At 38.0% G+C, this 20424-nt stretch overlaps 1 protein-coding gene across 1 annotated transcript in view; it reads left to right on the forward strand.

The window, feature by feature from the left end:
- The window catches only part of LOC120860965 (ankyrin repeat domain-containing protein 31-like), a 134404-nt gene that overhangs the window by 36828 nt on the left and 77152 nt on the right, over window positions 1-20424 (forward strand). Inside the window, 2 exon segments of the mRNA XM_040236671.1 lie at window positions 1505-1605; window positions 17706-17861. Coding sequence (XP_040092605.1) covers window positions 1505-1605; window positions 17706-17861 — 257 coding nt within the window.

Here is a 20424-nt window from a genome sequence, read left to right on the forward strand (position 1 = left end):
CTTCTTTTAGCATAATGCCCTCAAGGCCCATTTGTGTTGTCACAGATGGCAGGATTTTCTTCTTTTCTATGGTTGAATACTTTTCCATTGTGTGTGTGTGACATTTTCTTTATCCATTCATCCATGGATACTTAGGTTACTTCCATGTCTTGACTGTTATAAATAAAGCTGTAGGGAAAATGGGACTGCAGATATTATTTTGAGATAGTGATTTTGTTTCCTTTGAGTAGATACCCAGTAGTGGAATTGCTGGATCATATGGTAGTCCTGTTTTTAATTTTTTGAGGAATCGCTATGCTGTTTTCTATGGTGGTTGCACTAATTTACATTCCCAGCAACAGTGCGTGAAGGCTCCGTTTTCTCTGCACCCTCTCCAGCATTTATTATTTGTAGACTGTTTGATAATGACCATTCTGACTGGTATGGGGTGATATCTTACTGTGGTTTTAATCTACATTTCCCTGATGACTAGTGATACTGAGCACCTTTTCATGTACCATTTGGATGGTGGGCCATTGGGATGCTTTCTTTGGAAATGTCTCATTAGCTCCTCACATTTTTTAATCAGATTTATTTTCTGTTTTGTTGTTGAGTTGTATGAGATTTATATGTTTTGGATACTAACTCCTTTTCAGATATATGATTTGCAAATATTTTCTCCCTTTGATAGTTGTTTTTTTTTTTTTTTCATTTTGTTGATAGTTTCATTGTCTATACAGAAACTTTTTAGTTTGATGTAGTTTCACTTGTTTATTTTTGCTTTTGGTGTGAAATCCAAGAAATCATTTCCATGACTGATGTCAAGGTGCTTACTTACATTTCTTCCTAGGAGTTTTATGGTTTCATGTCTTGTGTTTAAGTCTTAACTCCATTTTGAGTTGATTTTTGTATGTGGTTTAAGATTGTTGTCCAGTTTTTTTTCTTTTACATATGACTGTCCAGTTTTCTTAACACCATTTATTGTAGAGACTATCCTTTCCCCATGGTATATTCTTGGCTCCTTTGTCATAGATTAATTGACCATATATGAGTAGGTTTATTTTGGAGTTCTCTATTGTGTTTCATATCTATATGTCTGTTCTTATCTCAGTTTTTTAAAGTTTTTGATCAGTGCCATACTACATGGCAAGTCCTTTCTCTCTTGCAGAGAGCCTGCCTCTTTTCCCCTAGAAGTTGGAAATAGAGTAGATAGTGGCATGCCTAGGTGGGGAGTGAAGGACAAGAGACTCAAAATACTCACACTTGTGACTGACTGTCCCTAAAGGAGAGATACCATAGATGACAAAAAGACAAGCCTAGAAACCATAGTAACTGGCACATATGTCACTGAATTATCTGCAGCTTACTCAGGAGCAATCTCCTTGTATAAAACTGCCATCATGCATGACAACAGCCTAGTAAAATACCTTTGAGTTTTAAAAAATATTAGTCAAAAATTTGGTATGATTCTCTGTGAATGTTTGTAGAAAACACATAGTAATTTTAAAAACGTTTGATTTTCAAGAATGCAGAATCCTGCTTTAAAGATTGAAGGTAAAGGGAAGACTGTTCCTTCACCCAGGCTCAAGAATGGAGAACAGATCAAGAAAAACAGAAAACCTGCAGGTGAGGCCTGTTTTCTTTATTTCTTTAATAAGTAACTTATGGAAACAGAATTCTGGTACTAAAAAGGATTTAGAGATTATTATGTCTCAACTTCCTCATTTTACTGATGAGGAAGTTCAGAAAGGATTTTCCCCAGAACTGTGCAGCTCATCAGCAGTATAACTAGGACTTGATCCTTAACTTCTACCTCATAAGCTTCCCTGGTGGCTCAGTCAGTATCCTAACTTCTACCTCATAGGCTCATGTATTTTCTAAACTTGTACTTTTAAGACAGAAATTTCAGAATCCTTTTTGGATTCAGATATCTGACCCCTTTGTGGTGTGGCTAGCCAACATAGGCTTTGGGAAATTAAACCCAGAAGAATAAGTAGAGGAAAGAAGGCAAACGTATTATGTTTGTAGATGTTATTTCTTTGTTCCTATATGTAAAACCTCAAAAATGAACTTAAAACTGTCAGAAATAATAAGAACCTAGAAAGACGGGTTACAAAAAATAGATGGTGAGACAGTTGGTAGAATTGAGATATGGATTGTAGATTAAGGAATAATATTTTATCAGTGTTGAATTTTCTTAATCATTATGTAAGGTAGTGTCCTTGTTTTTAGAGAATATATTCTTAAATATTAGTGAGTAAAGGAGCATGGTATATACAAATTATTATTTCTGTGTATATATATGTCTGTGTGCATGTATATATAAAGAGAGAGATAGAATGATTTAAGTGGTGGCAAAATGTTAACAATAGGTGGAGCCTTTGTTTTATTTTTACAACTGTTTTATAAATCTGAAATTATTTCCAGCTAAAAAGCTTTAAAAAAATGTAATCTTTTGTTTTGTAATAAAATAAAAGATGACAAATATCTTTCATATTTATTTACACATTTTCAAAATACAAAAGAAGAACCCATTTACAATAGTTACAAAAGTGAGAAAATACCTACTTATGTGCTGCTGCTGCTGTTAAGTCACTTCAGTCATGTCTGACGCTGTGCGACCCCATAGATGGCAGCCCACCAGGCTCCCCTGTCCCTGGAATTTTCCAGGCAAGAACACTGGAGTGGGTTGCCATTTCCTTCTCCAATGTATGAAAGTGAAAAGTGAAAGTGAAGTCGGTCAGTCATGTCCAACCCTTAGCGCCCCATGGACTGCAGCCCACGAGGCTCCTCTGTCCATGGGATTTTCCAGGCAAGAGTACTGGAGTGGGTTGCCATTGTGCCATGCCTTCATGAAGACAGTGTAAAAATTATGCTGAAGAATATAAAAAAGATGAATAAATGGAAAGAAGAACTGTATTCTTGACAATAAAGATTCAATATTGTAAGAAACTTCTTAAATTATTCTGTAAATGCATGGCAGTGCAGTCAGAAACAGCTTTCGTGTATTTGTTATTTTTTTTTTTTTTGCTTTATAGGACTGGAGGCTAGCTTGAGAATAATATAAAATTTCAGTTGGAAAAGTAAATATAAAAACTAGCCAAGAAAATTCTGAAAAAAAATAAAAGCAAAGGAAAAATAGAGAGGAACAAACCAGCTCTACATAATATGAAAGCAATTAGAAAAGCAATAACAATTAAAATAATTTGATACTGGCACAAGAATCGACAGATAAATCAATGAAGCAGAATAATGTGTTTAGATGTAGAAGCCAGATACAATGGGAATATGGGGTCAGGTCTGTGATAAATATGGCATCTAAAATTGGTGGCTGAGAGAACTAAGCAATAAGTGAAAAACAGAAAACTGGATCCCTATATTATTCCTTATACCAAATTTAATTCCTATTTGGCCAAAAAGTTAAAAAAAAATGCCCTAGAAGAAAAGACAAGTGAACCTTTTTCCAATCTTGGAAAAACCTTTGTGTAGAACAACTCAAACCCAGAAGCCAAGAGGGAAAAGAATGATAAAATTGACTACATTCATTTAAAAAAAATTGTATGGAAAAATATTAAAGAAAATCAGTCATCAAACACAGAAGAAATATTAATAACAATGACAAGGAGTTAATTATAATTGTATGCAAAAACCTCTTACAGTTAACTATAAAGAACATAGGTAAGGGATATGAACAAGAAGTTCACAGAAAAAAAATACATAAATACTTGAAAAGATTAGCATCTCATTCACATTTAATGAAATGCAAATTAAGAGGTGTAATTTTCACCTAAGAGAATGCCAGTAAGCATTTGAGAATTCTCAGTGACAGGAATGTAGCAAAATATGTTTCTGATAATAGTGTATGTTCAGTCTTTTGACAGGGTGGTTTCCTTATATTCATCAGAATTTTAAATCACAGTTCTTTTGAATCAGCAATTCTACTTACAGGGATTTATTCTATGGCTATGTTTACTCAAATACGTAGCTATATTTTATAAGGATGTTCATTGCGGCATTGTTTACTATAATAGAATGACTTAGAAACAACCTAAATTGAATAGTTAACAAACTACAATATAACCAATTAAATAATATTCAGTCATTTATGAAATCAGAAGACTATAAATATGTGGATAAGGAAAAAAAGCTATTTTTTTTTTCATGTAATAAGAGTGACTCAAATTTCTTGTTGAAAACAATGCAAGCATCAGTTTTAAAGTACTAAAAAAATTTCTATACCTAGAATTCTATAACTAGAACCTAGAATTCCATACCCAACATAATATCTTTCAGAAATGAAGGTGAAATAGTTTTAGACACACAAAAGCTGAAAGGACTCATCATCAGCAGACCCGTATTATACGAAATTTTAAAGGACATTCTTCAGGCAGTAGAAAGATGACACTCAATGGAAATCTACATTTACACCTTGAAGATCTTTGGACTTGTTAACTATATGTATAAAAATTATTCCATCAAACTGTGGAAAATTCTTAAAGAGATGGGGATACCAGACCACCTTGCCTGTCTCCTGAGAAACCTGTGTGCAGGTCAAGAGGCAGTAGTTAGAACTGGAACAACAGACTCTTTCAAAATCGGGAAAGGAGTACGTCAAGGCTGTATATTGTCACCCTGCTTATTTAACTTCTGTGCAGAGTACATCATGTGGAATGAGGCACAAGCTGAAATCAAGATTACAGGGAGAAATATCAATAACCTCAGATATGCAGATGATACCACCCTTATGGCAGAAAGTGAAGAGGAACTAAAAAGCCTCTTGATGAAAGTGAAACAGGAAAGAGAAAAGGCTGGCTTAAAACTCAACATTCAGAAAACTAAGATCATGGTATCCAGGCCCATCACTTCACGGCAAATAGATGGGGAAACAATGGAAACAGTGACAGACTTTCTTTTTTTGAGCTCAAAAGTCACTGCAGATGGTGACTGCAGCCATGAAATTAAAAGACACTCCTTGGAAGAAAAGCTGTGACCAACCTAGATAGCATATTAAAAAGCAGAGAGATTACTTTGCCAACAAAGGTCTGTCTAGTCAAGGCAATGTTTTTTCCAGCAGTCATGTATGGATGTGAGAATTGGGCTATAAAGAAAGCAGAGCACCAAAGAATTGATTCTTTTTAACTGTGGTGTTTGTGAAGACTCTTGAGAATCCCTTGGACTGCAAGGAGATCCAACCAGTCCATCCTAAAGGAAATCAGTCCTGAATATTCATTGGAAGGACTGATGCTGAAGCTGAAACTCCAATACTTTGGCCACCTGATGCGACGAACTGACTCACTGGAAAAGACCGTGATGCTGGGAAAGATTGAAGGTGGGAGGAGAAGGGGATGACAGAGGATGAAATGGTTGGATGACATCACTGACTCAATGGACATGAGTTTGCGCAAGCTCTAGGAGTTGGTGATGGACAGAGAAGCCTGGTGTGCTGCAGTCCGTGGGGTTGCAAAGAGTCGGACGTGACTGAGCAACTAAACTGATGGATAAAAATGCAGATTTTTTTCTTATTAATCAATTTTAAAGAATAATTCACTATTTAAACAAAAATAACAATTGGTTATGAAATTTTAAATGTACATAAAAGTAAAATGCCTGGCAATAATAACATAAAAAGACTTTTAGGGGAGAAATGGAAGTATACCACTGTAAAATTTATGTAAGGAGATATCATTTGGAGGTAGACTGTGATAAGTTGATGAAGGAAATGGCAACCCACTCCAGTATTCTTGCCTGGAGAATCATGGACAGAGGAGAGCCTGGTGGGCTACAGTCCATGGCGTCACAGAGAATCGGACACAACTAAGTGACTTTCCCTTACTCACTCACTCATGATAAATTGAAGATGCACTATAAACCCTGAAGAAAAACATTTTAACAAATAACTAATCACAATTAAAAGTCAACACAGATGATACAATGGATTAACAAAAATATTCATTTTTAATCCAAAAGGAGGTAGAAGAGGGAAAAGAAAATAAAGAACAGATGAGAAAAACTGAAAAAAAATAATAAGATGATACTCTCAAACCCAACCATACGTTAACAATCACACTGAATATAAATGATTAAGACACTCTCAGTTAAAAAGCAGAGTTGTTATATTGGGTAAAAAAGCAAGACTAAACTATATGCTTACTTTTAGAAACATATTTGAAATATAAATGCATAAATAGGTTAAAATGAAAAGAATAGAGGGAAAATATACTTTGCTAGCATCAGTTGTATTAGTTTCCTATGGTGATAACAATTTACAACAAAGTTTGTGACTTAACACAAATTCATTCTCTTACAGTCCTGAAGTCAGAAGTCCAAATGAGTGCTGGGAGTTAAAACCAAGGTCTCAGCAGGGCTGGTTCCTTCTCTATGCTCAGCGAAAAGTGTGTTCCTTTCCCTTCCAGCTGCTGGAGGCTATGGCATTCCTTTGCTACTGGCTGTTGCTGCTGTTGCTGCTGGCTACATCTGTCCAATCTGTGCTTCTCTTGTCACTTTGCCTTCCCCTCTTTTAATCTTTTTGCTTTCCTCTGTGTTTAATTTTAATACAAAATTTAAAGGTTATACTCCATTTGCAGTTATTACAAAATACTGGCTATATTCCCCATATTGTACAGCATATCCTTGTAACCTGTCATACACCCAATAGTTTGTACTTCCCACTCCCCTACTCCTATATTGCTCCTCCCCACCCCACTGATAACTAGTTTGTTCTCTGTATCTGTGAGTCTTTTTGTTATAGTCATTAGTTTTTTGTGTTTTTTAGATTTCACATAAGGATACCATGCAGTACTTATCTTTCTCTTTCTGAATTATTTCACTTAGCATAATGGTCTCCAAGTCCATCCATATTCCTGCAAATGGTAAAATTTAGTTCCTTTTAATGGCTGAGTTCCCAGTAGCTCAGGGGTAAAGAATCCACCTGCAATGTAGGAGAAGTTGGTTTGATCCCTGGGTCCAGAAGATCTCCTGGAGAAGGAAATGGTAACCTACTTCAGTGTTCTTGCCTGGGAAATCCCATGGACAGAGAAGCCTGGTGGGCTACACTCCATGGGGTTGCAGAGAGTCTCATACAACTGAGCAACTAAACAGCAACAATGGCTGAGTAATATTCCATTGTATATGCATACCACATGTCCTTTATCCATTCATCTGTTGATGGACACTTAGGTGGCTCCCATATCTTGGCAATTATAAATAATGCTACTATGATCATTGGGGTACATGTATCTTTTTAAATATTGTTGTTTTTTTCGTATGTATACCCAGGATTGGAGTTACTGGGTCATGTGGTAGTTCTATTTTTATTTTTTTGAGAAACCTCGATACTCTTTTGCACAGTGGCCACACCAATTTACATTCCCACCAACCCTTTGCACAGTGGCCACACCAATTTACATTCCCACCAACCCTTTCATCTTTAAAGAATTCTTGTGATTGTGTAGATACCCAGATAATCCATGGTAAGATTCTCTTCCCTAGATCCTTAATCACATCTGCAAAGTCTCTTTTGCTATCTGTAAGAGAACATTCTCAGGGTTTGGGGGATTAAGATATGAAGGAAGCTGTAAACAAAACAACAGATTGGGAGGAAATATTTGCAAATGATGTGACCAACAAGGGATTAGTCTCCAGAATTTACAAATAGTTCATGTGGCATAGTATCATCAAAACAAACAAAACAATCAAAAAATGGGCTGAAGAACTAAATAGACATTTCTCCAAAGAAGGCATACAGATGGCCAAGAGGCACATGAAAAAATGTTCAGCATCACTAATTATTAAGAGAAATGCAAATCAAAACTACAGTGAGATATCATTTCACACCAGTCAAAATGGCTATCTTCAAAAAATCTACAAACAATAAGTGCTAGAGGGAGTGTGGAGAGAAGGGAACCCTCCAACACTATTGGTGGAAATGCAAATTGGTATAGCCACTATGGCAGAAAGTGAAGAAGAACTAAAGAGCCTCTTGATGAAAGTGAAAGAGAAGAGTGAAAAAGTTGACTTAAAACACAACATTCAGAAAACTAAGATCATGGCATCCAGTCCCATCACTTCATGGCAAATAGATGGGGAAACAGTTGAAACAGTGACAGACTTTATTTTGGGGACCTCCAAAATCACTGCAGCCATGGAATTAAAAGATGCTCCTTGGAAGAAAAGCGATGACTAACCTAGACAGCATATTAAAAAGCAGAGACATTACTTTGCCGATGAAGGTTCGTCTAGTCAAAGCTATGGTTTTTCCAGTGGTCAGGTATGGATGTAAGAGTTGGACTATAAAGAAAGCTGAGCACCGAAGAATTGATACTTTTTAACTGGGGTGTTTGTGAAGACTCTTGAGAGTCCCTTGGACTTCAAGGAGATCCAACCAGTCCATCCTAAAGGAAATCAGTCCTGAGTATTCATTGGAAGGACTGATGTTGAAACTGAAACTCCAATACTTTGGCCACCTGATGTGAAGAACTGACTCACTGGAAAAGACTGTGATTCTGGGAAAGATTGAAGGCAGGAGGAGAAGGGGATGACAGAGGATGAGATGGTTGGATGACATCACTGACTCAATGGACATGAGTTTGTGCAAGCTCCAGGAGTTGGTGATGGACAGGGAAGCCTGGCGTGCTGCAGTCCATGAGGTTGCAAAGAGTTGGACATGACTGAGTGACCAAACTGAACTGAACTATGGAGAACAGTATGGAGGTTGCTTTCAAAACTAAAAACAGAGCTACCATATGACCCTACAATCCTGCTCCTGGACACACATTGGGAGAAAAACATGGTCTGAAAGGATTCATGCACCCCAGTGTTCACTGCAGCACTGTTTACAATAGCTAAGACATGGAAACAACTTAATACTCATCAACAAAGGAATGGATAAGGACGATGTGGTACATATATACAACGGAATATTACTTAACCATTAAAACAAATGAAATAATGCCATTTGCAGCAACATGGATAGACCTAGAAATTGTCATCCTGAGTGAAGAAAGTCAGAGAAAGAGAAATATTGTATGATATCTCATATATGGAATCTAAAAAAGAAATGATAAAAATGAACTCATTTACAAAACAGAAACAGACTCACAGAGAACAAACTTAAAGTTACCAGGGGAAAGAGTAGGGGGATGGGGTAGTTAGGGAGTTTGGGATGGAACTGTACACATTACTATATTTAAAATGGATAACCAACAAGGTCCTACTGTATAGCACAGGGAACTTTGCTAAACATACCAACCTAAATGGGAAAAGAATTTGAAAAAGAATAGATACATGTTTATATAAAATAAAATATTACAACTCTCAAAAAAAAGATATGAACATCTTTGGAGGACCATTATTTATCTTACCACACAAATTAGAAGATGACTGAAGTCACTATATACTGTTATATAGAACAGCATATATTATGAACTATATACATTTTATAATACATCATTAGTACCAGACAGAGTAAGCAGGGGTTACTTCCCCGTGTGTGTGTGTGTGTGTGTGTGTGTGTGAGTCACTCTGCTGCTGCTAAGTTGCTTTAGTCGTGTCCAACTCTGTGCAACCCCAGAGACGGCAGCCCACCAGGCTCTCCCGTCCCTGGGATTCTCCAGGCAAGAATACTGGAGTGGGTTGCCATTTCCTTCTCCAATGCATGAGAGTGAAAAGTGAAAGTGAAGTCAGTCGTGTCCAACTCTCTGCGACCCCATGGACTGCAGCCTACCAGGCTCCTCTGTCCATGGGATTTTCCAGGCAAGAGTGCTGGAATGGGTTGCCATTCTCTTTTCCAGGGGATCTTCCTGAGCCAGGGATCAAACCCTGATCTCCTGCATCACAGGTAGAGTTTTTACCATTTGAGCTACAGGGAGAACTCTTCCCCAAGAGTACGTAATAATTCTAAATAATTTTTCTCTCTTTTTTTCTTCCAGTTTTGTTGAGATATAATTGACATACAGCTTGGTATAAATTTAAGGTGTACAATGTAATGATTTGACATTGTTACCACAGTAAGTTTAGTGGACATTCATCATCTTATATAGGTACAAAATTAAAGAAATAGAAAAAATTTTTTTCCTTGTGTTGAGAAGTCTTAGGATTTACTCTTAACCACTTTCACACATAATATGCAGCAATGTTAATTATATTTATCATATTGTACATTATATTCCTAGTACTTATTTATAACAGGGAGTTTGTACCTTTTGACTTCCTTGATGCAACTCCTCCAGCCCCTTCCCCTAACTCCGAATAACCACAAATGTGGTCTCTTTTCTCATGAGTTTGTTTATTTGCTTGTTTATTTTTGAAGTGTAATGACCTCAACTTTGCATTGGCTTCATAGTGATTCAGTGTTTCTATACTTTTAAAATTGATCATTATGATAAGTCTAGATACCATCTTTTACCATACAAAGATATTACATATTACTGTATTCTCACACTGTACAGTTATACCTGCTGCTGCTAAGTCGCCTCAGTCGTGTCTGACTCTGTGCGACCCCAGAGACGGCAGCCCACCAGGCTCCTCCGTCCCTGGGATTCTCCAGGCAAGAACGCTGGAGTGGGTTGCCATTTCCTTTTCCAATGCATGACAGTGAAAAGTGAAAATGAAGTCACTCAGTCGCGTCTGACTCCCAGCGACCCCATGGACTGTAGCCCACCAGGTTCCTCCGTCCATGTGATTTCCCAGGCAAGAGTACTGGAGTGGGGTGCTGTTGCCTTCTCCAACTCTTATACCTGGGCCTCCTTTATTTTGCAGCTGGAGTTTTGTACCTCTTAGGATCCCTTACCTGTTTCTCTCATCCCCTCACTCCCTCCACTCTGGCAACCACCTGTTGGTTTTCTGAATCTGTGACTCTGTTTCTGTTTTGTTACATTTGTTCATTTGTTTTGTTTTTTAGATTCCATATATAAGGGAAATTGTACAGTGTTTGTCTTTCTCTGTCTGACTTATTTCACTTAATACCCTTTATGTCCACCCATGCTATTGCATATGGGAAGATTTCACTCTTTTTATGGCTGAGTAATATTCCATTTTTTGCCTTTTCATATTGTTCATGGGGTTCTCAAGGCAAGAATGCTGAAGTGGTTTGTCATTCCCTTCTCCAATGGACCATGTTTTGTCAGAACTCTCCCCCATGACCTTTCCATCTTGGGTGGCCCTACATGACATAGCTCATAGTTTCATTGAGGTACACAAGACTGTGACCCATGTGATCATAAAAAGCAGAGACATCACTTTGCTGACAAAGGTCTGTATGATCAAAGCTATGGTTTTTCCAGTAGTCATATGTGGATATGAGAGTTGGATCATAAAGAAGAATGAGTGCTGAAGAATTGATGCTTTTGAACTGTGGTGTTGGAGAAGACTCTTGAGAGTCCCTTGGACAGCAGGGAGATCAAACCAGTCAGTCCTAAAGGAAATCAACCCTGAATATTCATCAGAGGGACTGATGCTGAAGCTGAAGCTCCAATACTTTGGCCACCTGATGTGAGGAACTGTCTCATTGGAAAAGACCCTGAGCCTGGGAAAGATTGAGGGCAGGAGGAGAAGGAGGCGACAGAGGATGAGATGGTTGGATGGCATCATTGACTCAGTGGACATGAATTTGAGCAAACTGTGGGAGATAGAGAAGGACAGGGAAGCCTGGTGTGTTGCAGTCCATGGGGTCACAAAGAGTAGGACATGATTGAGCAGCAAACAACAGCAATATTCCATCATATACATATGTCACATCTTTATCCATTCATCTATTAATGGACAGTTAGGTTGCTTCTATATCTCTTAAAATGCTGCAGTGAACATAAAGGTGCATACATCTTCTCTAGTTAGTGTTTTCACAGAGGATCTGAATAGACGTTATTCCAGAGAAGACATATAGATGGCCACAGACACGTGAAAAGGTGTTCCACGTCACAAATCATCAGGGAGGTGCAAGTCAAAACTGCAATGAGATATCCTCTCACCCCTGTTAAAATGGCTGTTATCAAAAAGACAGTAAATGACAAGTGTTAGGGAGGTTGTTGAGAAAAGGAAACACTGCACTGTTGTTGGGAAATGTAAATTGGTACAGTCACTATGGAAAACAGTATGGAGATTTCTCAAAAAGTTACAGCTATAGTATCATCCAGCAATTCCACTCCTGGTTATCTATCTGAAGTAAACAGTTATTCTGTTAGTAACAGAGTTTCAAAATACATGAAGCAGAAACTGATAAAAGTGCAAGAAGAAATAGACAAATCCACAATTATAGTCAGTGATTTTAATGCCAGTCTTCAGTGATCATTAACTCATTATAATGACCCAAGTGGACAGTAAGGATAGAGGGCATTCAGACAACGCTGTCAGACAGCTTGGTCTGTTTAACATCTGTGTAACTTTCCACTCAAGGTCAGAAGATAACACATTCTTTTCAAGTGCACTCAGAATATTTATCAAGATAGTTTATATGCTGAACCATAGAAGAAGTATCAATAAATATAAAAGGATTAAATCATAAAATGTTTTTTATTACTGCAAATAGAATTAACAAGATCAGTAACAGAAAGATCTCTATAAAATCTTGAGATATTTGGAAAGTAAGTAGCACACTTTAAAATAACCCATGGGTCAAAGAAATTTAAAGGAAATTTGAGAATATGTTTAACTAAAATAGAGTGAAAATACAACGTAGCACACACAAAAAAGTCACTGCAGGAAGGCACTGTCTGAAAGCCAGGAAGAGGTCTCAGCAGAAGCAGAATTTTGTAGAACCTTAATTGTGGACTTTCAGCCTCTAGAACTATGAGAAAATAAGTTTCTGTTGTTTAAGCCACCCAGTTTGTAGTACTCAGTTATGTTAGCCTTAGTCAACTAATCCTAATAGTAATAGTCAGCTGATTTCATGAAGATGTCACGAAAAGGGTGATGGGGGACTTGTAGTACTAAATGCCTGTGTTAGAAAGAGCCCTCTCAAATCAGTGATACCAGCTTCTAACTTAAGGAACTAGAGAAAAAAGAGTGAGTGAAATCCAGAGTAAACAGAGGAAAGGAAATAGTAAAGGAGAAAACTATGGTAAAGCAAAAATCAATGAAATTGAAAACAGAATAAGGAAAATCAATAAAACTAATCTTGGAGAAGATCAGTAAAATTGATAAACCTCTCTCAAACTGACCAGGAAAAAAAAGAGAAGCACAGATTACCAACGTCAGAAGTAAGAGGTGACATCATGACCTAGTCTACAGATATGCAAAAGGATGATAAGGGAATATTATGAACAACTTTTTGCCAGTGCATTAGATGAAATGGACAAATTCCTTGACAGACATAAGTATTAGAAAGCAGTGGGCAACCTGAGTAATAACAAATCTACCAAGTAAATTGCATCTTTATTTCAAAACTTCCCCACCAAAAAGCAAATCAAACAGCAACAAACCAAAAAAACTTCTAGGCCAAGATGCATCCTGTTCAGTCACTCAGTCGTGTCCGACTCTTTGCAACCCCAAGAATCGCAGCACACCAGGCCTCCCTGTCCATTACCATCTCCCAGAGTTCACTCAAAATCATGTCCATCGAGTTGGTGATGCCATCCAGCCATTTCATCCTCTCTCGTCCGCTTTTCCTTCTGCCCCCAATCCCTCCCAGCATCAGTCTTTTCCGATGAGTCAACTCTTTGCATGAGGTGGCGAAGTACTGGAGTTTTCAGCTTTAGCATCATTCCTTCCAAAGAACACCCAGGGCTGATCTCCTTTAGAATGGACTGGTTGGATCTCCTTGCAGTCCAAGGGACCCTCAAGAGTCTTCTCCAACACCACAGTTCAAAAGCATCAATTTTTCGGTGCTCAGCTTTCTTCACAGTCCAACTCTCGCATCCAAACATGACCACTGGAAAAACCACAGCCTTGACTAGATGGACCTTTGTTGGCAAAGTAATGTCTCTGCTTTTGAATATGCTATCTAGGTTGGTCATCACTTTTCTTCCAAGGAGTAAGCGTCTTTTAATTTCATGGCTGTAGTCACCATCTGCAGTGATTTTGGGAGCCCAAAAAGATAAAGTCTGACACTGTTTCCACTGTTTCCCCATCTATTTCCCATGAAGTGATGGGACCAGATGCCATGATCTTCGTTTTCTGAATGTTGAACTTTAAGCCAACTTTTTCACTCCCCTCTTTCACTTTCATCAAGAGGCTTTAGTTGACTAAGGCTAACATAACTGAGTACTATGAACTGGGTGGCTTAAACAACAGAAACTTATTTTCTTATAGTTCTAGAGGCTGAAAGCCCACAATTAAGGTGCTACAAAATTCTGTTTCTGCTGAGACCTCTCTTCCTGGCTTTCAGACAGTGCCTTCCTGCAGTGACTTTTTTGTGTGTGCAGAGAGCTTTAGTGTTTCTTCCTTTTTTATAAGGATGCCAACCGTATTATATTAGGGCTTGAACACATGAATTTTGTGAGAATATTACTTCAGTCCATTATACCTTCAATAGTGAATTCTGCCAAACAGCTAAGGAAGAAATAATACCAGTTCTTTACAAAGTAAGTGAAGTGAAATTGCTCAGTTGTGTCTGACTCTTTGCGACCCCGTGGACTGTAGCCTACCAGGCTTCTCTGTCCATGGGATTCTCTAGGCAAGAATACTGGAGTGGGTTGCCATTTTCTTCTCCAGGGGGGTCTTCCCGACCCAGGCTTCAAACCCGGGTCTCCCGCATTGCAGGCAGACGCGTTAGCCTCTGAACCACCAGGGAAGCCAGGAAAGAGTTCTTCACAAACTCTTCCAAAAACCTGACGATGAGGAACTGTTTCTAGCTCCTCTTATGAGGTCACCATTAAACTGATACAAAAATCAAAGACATTACAAGAACAGAAAACTGCAGTTCAGTATCCTTCATAAGCAGAGGTGCAAAAATCTAAACAATTTTAGGAAATCATATTCAACATATGTGCATATGTACATTGTAACCAAGTGAGATTTATCACAGGAATGTTGGGTTGACTTTACATTTGAAAGTCAAACACTGTAATTTGCTATATTAATAAGCTAAAAGAAAAAAATCATATGATCACCTCAGTAGATGATGCAGAAAAAGATTTTGGTAATACCTAATATCCATTACTGATAAAAACTCAGCAAATTTATAATAGAGGGGAACTGGGTCAACCTGATAAAGGGCATCTACAAGAAGATACACAGCTCTCATACATAATGGTTAAAGACTTAGTGTTTTCCCCCAAGATCAGAAATGAGATAGGAAAGTCTGTTCTCACTACTACTTTTGCTCATTGAAAGAAAACAGTCTTTAGTCACAAGTCACATGATCATCTGTAGAAAATCTGATGGAAACTACAATAAAAGCAACTATAAGTGAGTTTAGCAAAGTTGCAACATAAAAGATCAATATACTAGTATTAATTACACTTCTTTATTCTAGCAACAAAAAATTAGAAAGTTAAATTTGAAAGCCAAACAATTAGGAAGTGAAATTTATGCTATTTCAAAAAGTGTGAAATACAGATTAAATTTAACAAATTATGTAAAAGGTACGCTCAAACCTAGAAGATTTTACACATAGAGAGCAAAATTTGATGGAGAGAAATGGAAACATACCTTGTTCATTGAGTCAGAAGACTCGATATGGTTAAGATTTTTTTCTGCTGAGATATATTTATGGAATCTACACAATCTTAATCAAAATCCCTGTAGGATTTTTTTTTTTTGGTAGAAATTCAAAAGCTGGTTCTAAAATTCATATGTAATGCAAAGGATCTAAATAGACAACTCTGATAAAGAACAAAGTTTTGAGAGTTAACACTACCTTATTTCAAGAATTATTATTTTATGGCTGTGGTGATCAAAATAGCATGGTACTGTCATCAAGATAGGGAAATATTAGTAGATCAGTGGAAGAGAAGGGAGTTCAGAAGCAAACTCTGAGTTTTGACAAAGGCACAGGCCTTTATAGTAGAGAACAATTGAAAATCTGTATGCAGCAGAATATTATTGAGTGTTATTCTCTGTATTTTAAGAGTGTTTATTTTTGTTTTGGCCAACAAGTTACTTAAAGATCAGCATGGTCTTTTCAATACATTAAAAAAATCCTTGTTAGGTAGGTCTAGTGTAGGCCTTACTTTGCCCCTAAGATATGACCCACTGAAGGTCTCTCTAAATGCCCCAATTGTTCAACAAAGTCTCTCTCCCCAGATGGGCAGGAATGTAAATGTTCCCCAGCCTGTATGATCTCCAATGGTGGTTATTAATAATTTATAGTTCCTGGGTACTTCTTGCCCAGTCTCATATGACTATTTACCCATGAATGGTTTAGTATTCAGATAATGACTCAAAGAGCCCCTTTTATAGTTATCTGGTGCCTTTTCTGTACACCCTCATCTCTGGTGCCCTGCCCTGTAAATTTTTTTACCCCAGCCTCCCCAGACGCTGATCTGTCTCCTCCGCCCAGCAGGAGCACCTCATATGCTGGTGTTATCCTCGGTAAACCCGAGACAGGAAGCTGGAATGACCTTAGGTCTCACTGCGTTGTGTGCCTTCACTCAGGGAGCCATAGGTCTGAAGTGCCCGTTTTTCTAATTTCTGGATAAAGGGTCCCCCCACCCCATATATTTTATTTAGTTTTCTAGTTGTTTACAGCGGGACAGTAAGTGTTAGCAGTTATTTAGTCCTGATTGGAAGTGAATATCTTTCACAACTTAGTTTTCATTGAAAATTTTTATATTCTTAATTTTTTTAAATAAATTTCATATTTATAATAGCAAGTACAACTGGCAAAGACAGCTATGGAATAAAGACCATTGGTCTTTACATATAGTTTATCTGGTGGGAGCAGAATGCTTTGTAGTCTGGGGTAGGGGAAGGTAGGCTCAAGTGTTCAGCAGTTGGTTTGTTTTAGTTTACAGTGGGACTGAATGGAGAGAATCACATAAAAACAAAGCAGTTGAATTGTGGTCCATTGAGAAAATCTGCTGCAGTACTCAGTTACCTTTCAGGATGGAGCAGGGTATTTACATGAAAACTAGAAAAGCTATCATCAAAGCTTTTCTGAAATTTGGGAAAACCAAATGAGTATTATCTGTAGACGTGGATAGGATTTGGGTTATCTAAATGAAGAGTTTCAGTATTTTAGGAGGCACAGTGGAGAAATGATACTTGGTATGCAGAACCTGGAAAACTATTTTTAATTGTGTATTTCCTGGCTTAGGAAGTCAAAACTATTATACAGCTCAAGATCATAGTCCTTTACTTAATTTCATGACAATTATTTTTAGCAAAGAAAGAAAATTTAGTACCATTCTTTTTTCTGGTTTTACTGGAGCTAATTTTTTGTATCTTTCTGATACAGTTCTGAGATTTTCTCTTCATGGTTTTATAAGATGTTTCGGTATTGTAAATTTTGTTAAGTGTAATAACATCTAAATAGTCCCTTTCATTAGAACTTCTAAGAAAATAATCTATTAGTCTTCTTACATATGCAGCTTTCCTAGAGTTTCAATCAACATAAATGCTTACATGATCTATAGTTTACTCAAATATTTCAAACTATTGACATTCTCCTCTTTCACCTTTTTGCATGTAGATACTGTTATAGTTGGGTTAATGAATGAAATACTCCTTCATAATATGATATATTTCTATTCTAGAATGTTAACTGAAATCATTCTGTTACTGATGTTCCTCTTCATTTTCAAATAAGAGTTTTTCATGCTTTTGGTTTTCTTTTGTTAATGCCTTCATTTCAGAAAAAATGAAGATGAATAAAGTAACTCGTGGTAACATTAACCGGAGAAACATTTTTGGAGAGAACTTACTGTATAAAGCTGCTGTGCACAATGATACTGGTCTTGTTCATCATTATATCAAAAACGGTGGAAATGTTAATCAGCCGAGTTATGCCGGTAGGTTGTGGTTATCACCTACAGTTATCTTGAGAGTGTTTTTTGTTTCAGCTGAATTACTGCTATGAAATTATGGCAAAGTAGGCTTAAGGCAAGCCTCAAAACAGAAAGCTTCCAAGTATTTTTTCTTCTTAGGTGATGCTTCACCATCCTCTCCAGGAAGTGGTAAGATAAGGCGAGAGGCATTTCCCCTTCAAAGGTTGTGCCTGCCTGGGCCCACCTGGTGGGCCAGGTGCAATAGCTGCCACAGAGGGACGGGGCTCCTGGGGCCAGCTTGCTGGCTTTGTGTGAGCATTGTTACTGTGAGACTCAGCTTTTAATGGAAGAGGAATGAGGTTCAGAGCTGAAAGAAGCTGGTGATACATTGAGCTTCTGGGAAAATTAATGGTAGAGGGACAGCAAAACAGTTGCCAGGGAAATGAAGAGAACAGACTATATGAGTTGGAGAGGGTGAGCAGGAAGCTCAGAAAGAGCAGTCTTTCTGCCAGGTTGGATCTCTGGTATAGCCTTCCTGTGGGGAGAACCTGGCATGTTCTCTTGGAGAGGAATGATTCCTCAGTGGCGCTTACGTACTTAAAGCACTGAGTAGCACTGGGCCAGCACCTTTTGTGTCCTTGCTTTTACTGTTGTTTCTAGACTTTCTTGGTGTATGATACACAGAGATCGGCAGCACAATCCTCAGATAAGCAGGTGATACAAGTGCTCCGTCAGAACTTACTTTAGCAGGATCTGGGTTTATACTGTAATCAATCAGAGCTTTAAAGACTGTTATTCTAAGTCTTGTAACCAGTTCATCTATCATGGTCTTATAACCTTAAACCATGGATCCTTACTTGCTAGCCAGAGCTCTTGCTTCTTTGATTTTGAGAAATCCATGGTTCTTTCTGTTAAGTCTCTGTGTGCTTCTTAGGTTCAGGAGTAGTTCTGCATGCCTCTATAACTGGAATTTATGGATTTCCCAAACGTCAATCTTAACAGGTTTCTGTTCATTAACCTTTTTTTTAATTCTTTCCTGTGCCATTATTAGCATCCTTGGTTGCTATTCCCTACTTGTCTTTTGCTTGGCAGCACACACCTTCTCCTCTCTGCCCCATGTACTTCTGTGACTTTCATGAATTCTTTACCTGTCCATATTTTCCAGACTTTTGAACTCCCTTGTTTTCTACTTTTTCTCTCAGTTGGCATCTTACTCTGACCTTACTACTTCTGACTACCACATCTTACAGAATTGCAGAGGGCAGTGTTTGCAAAAGGTTGTCCATAAGCCATTTTCCTGTCACCTACAATATTTGTTTAAAATGTAACCTTTACTGAAGCACACACACAAAATCACTGAAAATCACAGTCAAAATCTTTAGGTTAGAATCTAGAGATCGAGCTTCCCTAGATAGTTTTTAAAATATCCATTCATTTATTTGGCTGCACAGGGTTTTTGTTGTGGCCCATGGGATCTTTGATCTTCATTGTGGCGTGAGGATCTTTAGTTGCACATGCAGCATCTTTAGTTGCAACATGCGGGATCTAGTTCCCTGACCAGGCTCAAACCCAGAACCCCTGTGTTGGGAGTGCAGAGTCTTAGCCACTACACCACCAGGGAGGTCCCTCCCTAGGTGATTTTTATTCTCATTAAAGTTCAAGAACTACTGAGAAGAGGTGTATGGCCTCCTTATAACATATTGGTTCAATGTATATGCCTCCTCTGTGCCAAATACTGTGGAAACAAAAAAATAAACAATATCTACTAGAAAGGTTAAAATATATTTATTTTTTGATACAATCCAATAAAGACTTCAGTTCAGTTCAGTCACTCAGTCGTGTCTGACTCTTTGTGACCCCATGAATCGCAGCACACCAGGCCTCCCTGTCCATCACCAACTCCCGGAGTTCACTCAGACTCTTGTCCATCGAGTCAGTGATGCCATCCAGCCATCTTATCCTCTGTCGTCCCCTTCTCCTCCTGCTCCCAATCCCTCCCAGCATCAAAGTCTTTTCCAGTGAGTCAACTCTTCACATGAGGTGGCCAAAGTACTGGAGTTTCAGCTTTAGCATCATTCCTTCCAAAGAAATCCCAGGGCTGATCTCCTTCAGAATGGACTGGTTGGATCTCCTCGAAGTCCAAGGGACTCTCAAGAGTCTTCTCCAACACCACAGTTCAAAAGCATCAATTCTTTGGCGCTCAGCCTTCTTCATAGTCCAACTCTCACATCCATACATGACCACTGGAAAAACCATAGCCTTGACTAGACGGACCTTAGTCGGCAAAGTAATGTCTCTGCTTTTGAATATGCTATCTAGGTTGGTCATAACTTTTCTTCCAAGGAGTAAGCGTCTTTTAATTTTATGGCTGCAGTCACCATCTGCAGTGATTTTGGAGCCCCCCAAAACAAAGTCTGCCACTGTTTCCACTGTTTCCCCATCTATTTCTCATGGAGTGATGGGACCGGATGCCATGATCTTCGTTTGTACACAAAATGTAATATACTCAATTATTTTTTCATAGGTAACATTTGCATTTCATAAGTCCTCATTTATATTTTGTGATATCTTTGTCTTTGATTTAAAA

The sequence above is a fragment of the Oryx dammah genome, unplaced genomic scaffold (assembly GCF_014754425.2).
Source record: "Oryx dammah isolate SB20612 unplaced genomic scaffold, SCBI_Odam_1.1 HiC_scaffold_11210, whole genome shotgun sequence".
NCBI lineage: Eukaryota > Metazoa > Chordata > Mammalia > Artiodactyla > Bovidae > Oryx > Oryx dammah.